Source organism: Terrapene carolina, unplaced genomic scaffold (assembly GCF_002925995.2).
Source record: "Terrapene carolina triunguis isolate 2854851 unplaced genomic scaffold, T_m_triunguis-2.0 Scaffold351, whole genome shotgun sequence".
NCBI lineage: Eukaryota > Metazoa > Chordata > Testudines > Emydidae > Terrapene > Terrapene triunguis.
This window is the reverse complement of record NW_020664702.1, coordinates 1-6536: the sequence shown is the minus strand read 5'-3', so window position 1 is coordinate 6536 and position 6536 is coordinate 1. Positions and strand designations below refer to the sequence as shown.

The 6536-nt window shown below is 49.8% G+C and overlaps 1 protein-coding gene across 1 annotated transcript in view; it reads left to right on the top strand.

Moving 5' to 3' along the window:
• LOC113407764 (cytochrome P450 2D14-like) overlaps window positions 1-6532 on the top strand; it is a gene marked incomplete at its 3' end in the record, with an annotated part of 9634 nt that extends 3102 nt beyond the window's left edge. Inside the window, exons 2-3 of the mRNA XM_026657833.1 lie at window positions 4965-5136; window positions 6443-6532. Coding sequence (XP_026513618.1) covers window positions 4965-5136; window positions 6443-6532 — 262 coding nt within the window. The remainder of the gene's footprint in view (window positions 1-4964; window positions 5137-6442) is intronic.
• Between the last annotated feature and the right edge of the window lie 4 nt (window positions 6533-6536).

The following is a 6536-nucleotide window of genomic DNA, read 5'->3' as shown; positions in this document are numbered from 1 at the left end:
CTCAGACTGGACACCTTCCAGGCCTGGGCACAATTCTTTCCCCTGGTACAGCTCCTGTTCCAGCTCAGGTGGTAGCTAGGGGATTCCTCATAATGGCTCTCCTCTTTGTTCTGTTCCACCCATTTATTTATCTTTTGCATAAGGCGGGAATCCTTTGTCCCTCTGGACTCCCCCTCCCCCCCAATGGAAAAGCACTAGGTTAAAAATGGATACCAGTTTAGGTGACATGATCACATGTCACTTTAAGACCCCAAGCCTTCATTCCTCCCAGCCTGACTCACAGGAAGGCTTGCCTGCAAACAGAGCCGTCCACAGTCAATTGTCCTGGTTGATGGAAGTCATCAAGATTCCAAACCACCATTAATGGCCCACACTTTGCATAATTACAATAGGCCCTCAGAGTTATATTTCATATTTCTAGTTTCAGATATAAGAGTGATACATTTATACAAATAGGATGACCACACTCAGTAGATTATAAGCTTTGTAATGATACCTTACAAGAAACCTTTTGCATGAAGCATATAAAATCATATAGAGTGCAACATCACAGTAGCTTGTGGCAACTAAATCATATTATATTTTGTGATTTGCCAAACTCCAAAGACCCCTTTTCTAGGCTGGTACCTTTCAACACTCCAGTCACAGGGAAACTGGGTCTGGTTCTTGTTTTCACCATGCAGTAGAAAGAGCTTTTGAGTTTCCAGATCAAATTGGATGATGACAATGCTAGCAACAACACTTTTGACCTGTAGCTGCTTTTAACTCCACATTTTTAGTAACAACATATTATTCCCTTTTCTGTCCCTATTTCCATTTCACACAATTTCATTTTGCTTTTTTGCATTTCTGACAGAACGGAAACGAAAACTGCTCCTTTTACTTACAGAATCATGGAAATCAAAGATAGAAATGGTCTATTCTTATCCACCCCTCTACCTTCTAGTGGTATGCCCCTGAGGGCTTTATCCAGTTTTAATGACCAGCAATGAGGCTTTCATCACTTCTCCAAAGAAACTTCCCCAGACTGATACAACTCTCGCTGAGGATTTGTTTCTTGATGTCCAGAGTAAATTTTCCTTTATTTAGACTCATTCCATTACTCCTTCATCCAACCCTAAACAATTTCCCTCCATCCTTTGCATTTGAACCTTTCAAAGACTTGCAGGCAGCAATCAGTCTCCCACCTTAGATATTTGACCAGTCTATATATTTAGATCATTTTATCTTTCCTCATGAATCAGCCCATCCAGCTGCACCCCAATCCTCCGCCCCAGCCCGGAGCCCCCTCCTGCGCCAAACTCCCTCCCACATCCCACACCCCTCACCCTCTCCTGCACTCCAACACTCCCTCCCAGACCCCGCACCAACTCCATTAATATAGTAGAAATGTGCAGCCCGTGATGACTTACCAAAATTCCTGGAGTGGCCCCCTTGTGAAAATTATTGCTCACCCCTGGCTTAGAGGAAAGCTACTGTAGACAAGCAGGAACACAATACATTGTTTTTTGTGTTTTTCATGTACATATAAAACAACTACTTGTGGTTTTTTTGTCCCTCAATTCTTGGCCCAGAAGGGCATTTTCTCCCACATGTGTGTACAATCCTCAAGAAATCCCACAAATAATAGGTGAAAAAAGGTTAAAGTTGCGGTTTAAACTATTTGATAATTGCTTTAAACTGTTCTGCTTTGCGCTCTGCAATGCCTGTCTGTCACCAGGGTACAGTGGCCCTGGTCCTCCCTTACATCAGGCACATTTTGTGCTCGTGGAGTCAGAGGCAACGTGTATGGGGAGTAGGGTGACCAGATGTCCCAATTTTATAGGGACAGTCCTGATTTTTGGGTCTTTTTCTTATATAGGCTCCTATTACCCTCCACCCCATCCCGATTTTTCACATTTGCTGTCTGGTCACCCTAATGGGGGGTTAAGTGCCCCCCCAGATTGGCCTGCCTGGGGCAGGGAGGGAGAGGGGCTCTGTCCTTTCCTGCGTCTCTCCCCCGGCACGTTTGGCCGCTTTCCCTGGCAGCTGGGCAGGGAGCAGGACGGAGCCACTGCTGCCTCAGAGAACCTCCCAGCCTGCTCCGTGTCCCTACCCTTCCTCTTCCCTCTACCCCACCCTCCCCATAGCTCCTCCCCCTCCTCCTCCTCTTCCCCTGAGGTTCAGCCCCCTGGCCAGGCTGGAAGCCAGAACCTGGTGGTACTAAGAGCCACCCAGGGAGCCTGGGTGCGGGGCTGGGGTGCCCAAGAGCAGCCCCCAGCCTGTCCCCTCAGCCCCCCAGGCCATGCCGCCCAGCGCTGATGGAGGGTCCAGGACTCCTTACAGTGGTCCAGGCTCCCTGGGTCGTAGCCCGGCTCCGGCTTCCAGCCTGGCAAGGGGACAGGGCATCGGGGAGAAGAGGAGGAGCCGGGGTGGGGCCACTGAGAAGCGGCTGGTGCTGCAGGCAGAGGCTGCGCCTTGTGGCGGGGGAGCTGATGATTTCTGCCTGTGCCACTCCACGCCTGCCGGGGGTTGCAGTTGGGTGTGTGGGGGGTGGGGGGGAATGCAGCCAGGGGTGAAAGTAACTTGTAGGACTTACCAGTACTGCCGGAGTCCTGAGGGGCGCGTGGCCTCATCCGGAAGAGGCGGGATCTCTCAAGATTTAAAGGCCCTGGGGCACCAGCTGTGGCTGGGAGCCCCAGGGCCTTTAAATCAACCCAGGGGTCCCAGCTGCAGAGGTGGCTGGGAGCCCCCGGGCTCAGGGGCAAATTAAAGGGCTCTGGGCTCCCCGCAGTGGCGGGAGCTCTGAGCCCTTTAAATCCCAGCCCCAGCCCGGCCACTGGGGCTGCGGGCGGGATTTAAAGGGCTCTGGGCTCCCCACAGCAGCAGGAGCTCCGAGCCCGCCCCCAGCCCGGGCGCCGAGCTGCGGGCGGGATTTAAAGGTCTTTGGGCTTCCCGCAGCGGCGGGGAGCCCAGAGCCCTTTAAATCCCCACCGCGGAAGCTGGTGTGGTCTGTCACGGCGTACTGACTCTTGCTGGTACGCCGTATCATGCTATACTGGCTTACTTTCACCTCTGAATGCAGCCCTCTGCCCCCAAAATTATGCCCATGTTAAAAAGTGGGCAGGCCTGGCCCTCCCAATTTTAAAACTGGGGGGCCATAGCTCCCTGCCCCCTCCCCCTCCCCCCGTCGTTCTGGCACCCCTGCTCTTGGATCACTATAACAGACTTACCATGGAGTCACAGACAGTCCCCTTAGACTCTCCAGTTTATCTTGCCACCCAGACAAACTGGACTTAGTGATAAATGGTCACCAAAAATCACACCACATTCAGGTTGCTCCCAGTCCCAAGAGACCAGTCACTTACCCCAGATCAGCTGGTACCCTAGATCTTACACCAAAGACAACGCCTGTAGCCAATCCTGTAATAAATGACCAAAGGTTTGTTAACTAGGAAAAAGAAATAACAGAGTTATTTGCAGGTTCAAGCAAGCAAACGTATACACACAAATGAGTTATCATCTAAATCCTAAGAGTGACCGAGTTGCAGTGATCTGTCTATTCAAAGTGTCTTTCAGGGTGGATCCAGCAGGCAGCCCTGGGGAACTCTCGCCCTGTCAGAGTTCAGACAGCCAAACAGATGGAAAATTTTCCTGTGACTTTGTTTTATTTCCTTCATTCAGCTTCCAAGTCCACAGAACAGGCTTCCTTGCACATGGCATTTCCAAGGTGGGATAGGCCCATTAGCCAATCCTTTGTTTGCAATATTCCTTGATGACCCAGCTGATTTTGATAGTCCTTCTGGATGGGGTGGTAGAGAATTCCTGTGCCTGTGTTCACAAGTTCAGAGCCAGGGGCGGCTCTATGTATTTTGCCGCCCCAAGCACGGCAGTCAGGCGGCTTTCGGCGGTGCGCCTGCGGGAGGTCCCCGGTCCCACGGCTTCGGCGTACTCGCCGCCGAAATCTCAGGACCGGCGGACCTCCCGCAGGCACGCCGCCGAAGGTTCCCTGACTGCCGCCCCCACAGCGACCGGCAGGCCGCCCCCGGCATGCGCTTGGTGCGCTGGTGCCTGGAGCCACCCCTGTTTAGAGCAGACATTTGCAAAGTTATAAAGCAAAACTTACATATTTTCTTATGGCGCGGAACACAGACATTGCAAGTGAGATTAATGCCTGCAGCAACATACAAGCATTTCATAGTCTAAACACTAAATACATTCTTTTAAGACTAACACCCATTTTGAGCAAACTAACATATAGGTGAACTGGTCGGTCTCCAGCAATGAGTTTGTTAGTTCTTAGATAGTGCCTGCAGCCTGGGCAAGAGCTGGCACCTCGTTTGCCAGCATCACAGGAAATGCCCCCCCCCAATCCCTTATGTCAGTAATTTTTATTTTGTATGTATCTGTAGCTAGCACTGCTATACCCTCTGTGATAATATCAGATTCCATAAACTAAGCAAGGTTGGGCCTGGTCAGTATTAGAATGGGATATCTCCTAGGCAAAGCCATGTGCTGCAGGAAGTGTTGTAGAAGGCTCTCTGTGTCGGTGGTTAAACCAGTGCCACACCATGGTTTTAAGGAACAATGTACGCTTGGGTCTGTTATATTTGAAGACATCAAAAGAGGTCCTGACCGCCGGTAGTCGTTAAAGACTCCGTGACACTTTCACAAGATCCCTGGCCAAATTTCAACTTGGTTAGTTATGTTCTGCTGACATAAACTCTTTCCGCAGCTTCAGCTGACAATGGTGGTATTCTTCACTCCTTGTGTAACTGGCTGTGTAGTGCTGCTGTGAGTTGTTCCACTCCAGAGGTGGCTGCACATCAGTGATTAGCTAACAAGCCCAATAGAGTGCTCTGAGATCCTTCGAAGTTAGAGAGCGTACAGAAATGCAAGATGATATTTTTCAGGCTTGCTTTCCAGCAAATTTAAATGTCATCTGGCTTCCAACAATATATTTTCCCTTTTTCTTTTTTTGGCAGCTGAGTAAAAAATATGGAAATGTCTTTAGTCTCCAGAACTGCTGGAGTAATATGATAGTAGTGAATGGATTCAAAGCAGTAAAGGAAGCATTGGTCCAGAAATCAGAGGACTTTGCTGACCGACCATACTTTCCTATACATGAGCAGTTGGGTTATGGAGAGAACTCCGAAGGCAAGTACCTTGGAAACTAACATTGTTCTCCGGTAGTGTTGCAGGGGGACTGGCTTTGTCATTTGAGCTTGTGGAGAGGTTGAAGGGGACTTAAGGAGTCAGGGTCGGCTCCAGGCACCAACGTAGCAAGCTGGTGCTTGGGGTGGCACATGGAAGGGGGCGGCACGTCCGGCTCTTTGGCGGCAATTCGGCGGTGGGTCCCTCGGTCCCTCTTGCGGGAAGGACCTGCCGCCGAATTGCCGCTGAAGAATGAAGCGGCGGAGGTCGAGTTGCGGCGGAAGTGCCGCAGATTGCGATCGCGGCTTTTTTTTTTTTTTTTTGGCTGCTTGGGGCGGCAAAAACCCTGGAGCCGGCCCTGTAAGGAGTGAACTGCCTCCCTTTCTTGTCCCTCTGCTGATGTCACTTTTGCTGGAGTCTGCCCCTGACACTACCTCTCATGAGGAGGAAGTCAGGTTAGATGAAAATGGGGACTCTCCTTCCCAACTGCAGCGCTGCAACAACTACTAAGTCATGGCCAGTCTGAAATGTTCAGTAGAATGTACATGCTAATCAATACTGATTGGCTGCCATTGTCAGAACGGGCAGATTCCTATCCCTCACCATATGCATGTACCTGCCTCGGCTTGTAAAAGAAATAACCTCCTTCTCAGGAACCTCCAGGACCCAAGAGTGAAAGTGGGGGAGGGTAGAAAGAAATGCAACCTAAAAGGGAGGCTTGTTGGGCTGGAATAATCTCGGGTTATCCCAAAGCACTTTCATAACAAAGATTAGAGCTGGAAAAATATCTGTAGAGTCACATATTCTCAACCTCGCCCTGGCCCATACTCTGGCCAATGCAGGGATGCTCCCTATAGTATGTTCCCCAGTGCTTTGTCCAATCCAATTTTAAATGACTTGTGATGGGGCAGCCATTAATTCCTTTGAGAGACTATTGAGTAGTTTAGTAGATCTAATCATTGGGAAATGTTTTCTCACATCCAACCTGAGGCTCACTCCCGCAGAGTATAGCATGGCTTAGCTCCATTGACTACATCAAGTTATACCAGGTGCGGATCTGGCCCTGAATTTCATCCCATTACTCCTAGCTATAGCTTGGACCTTCCTGAATAATCCCTCTCCTTCTGCACTATGAAGGATGCAAAAATAGCTCCCATTAGTTGCCATTTGGTGAAGCTATACTTAGTTCCTTTTATCCTTCCTCACAAACCAGTCCCCCCAGGTCAGCCCTATTTTGTTGCTGTCCAGCGATTTTTGCATGGTGTGCTCCCAGAGGTTATTATGTCTCTTGTTTATTAATACTTTCCAGGGGTGGTGCTTGCAAGATATGGTCATGCCTGGAAGGTGCAAAGGAGATTTGCACTCTCCACCTTGAAGAACTTTGGGATGGGAAAGAAATCCCT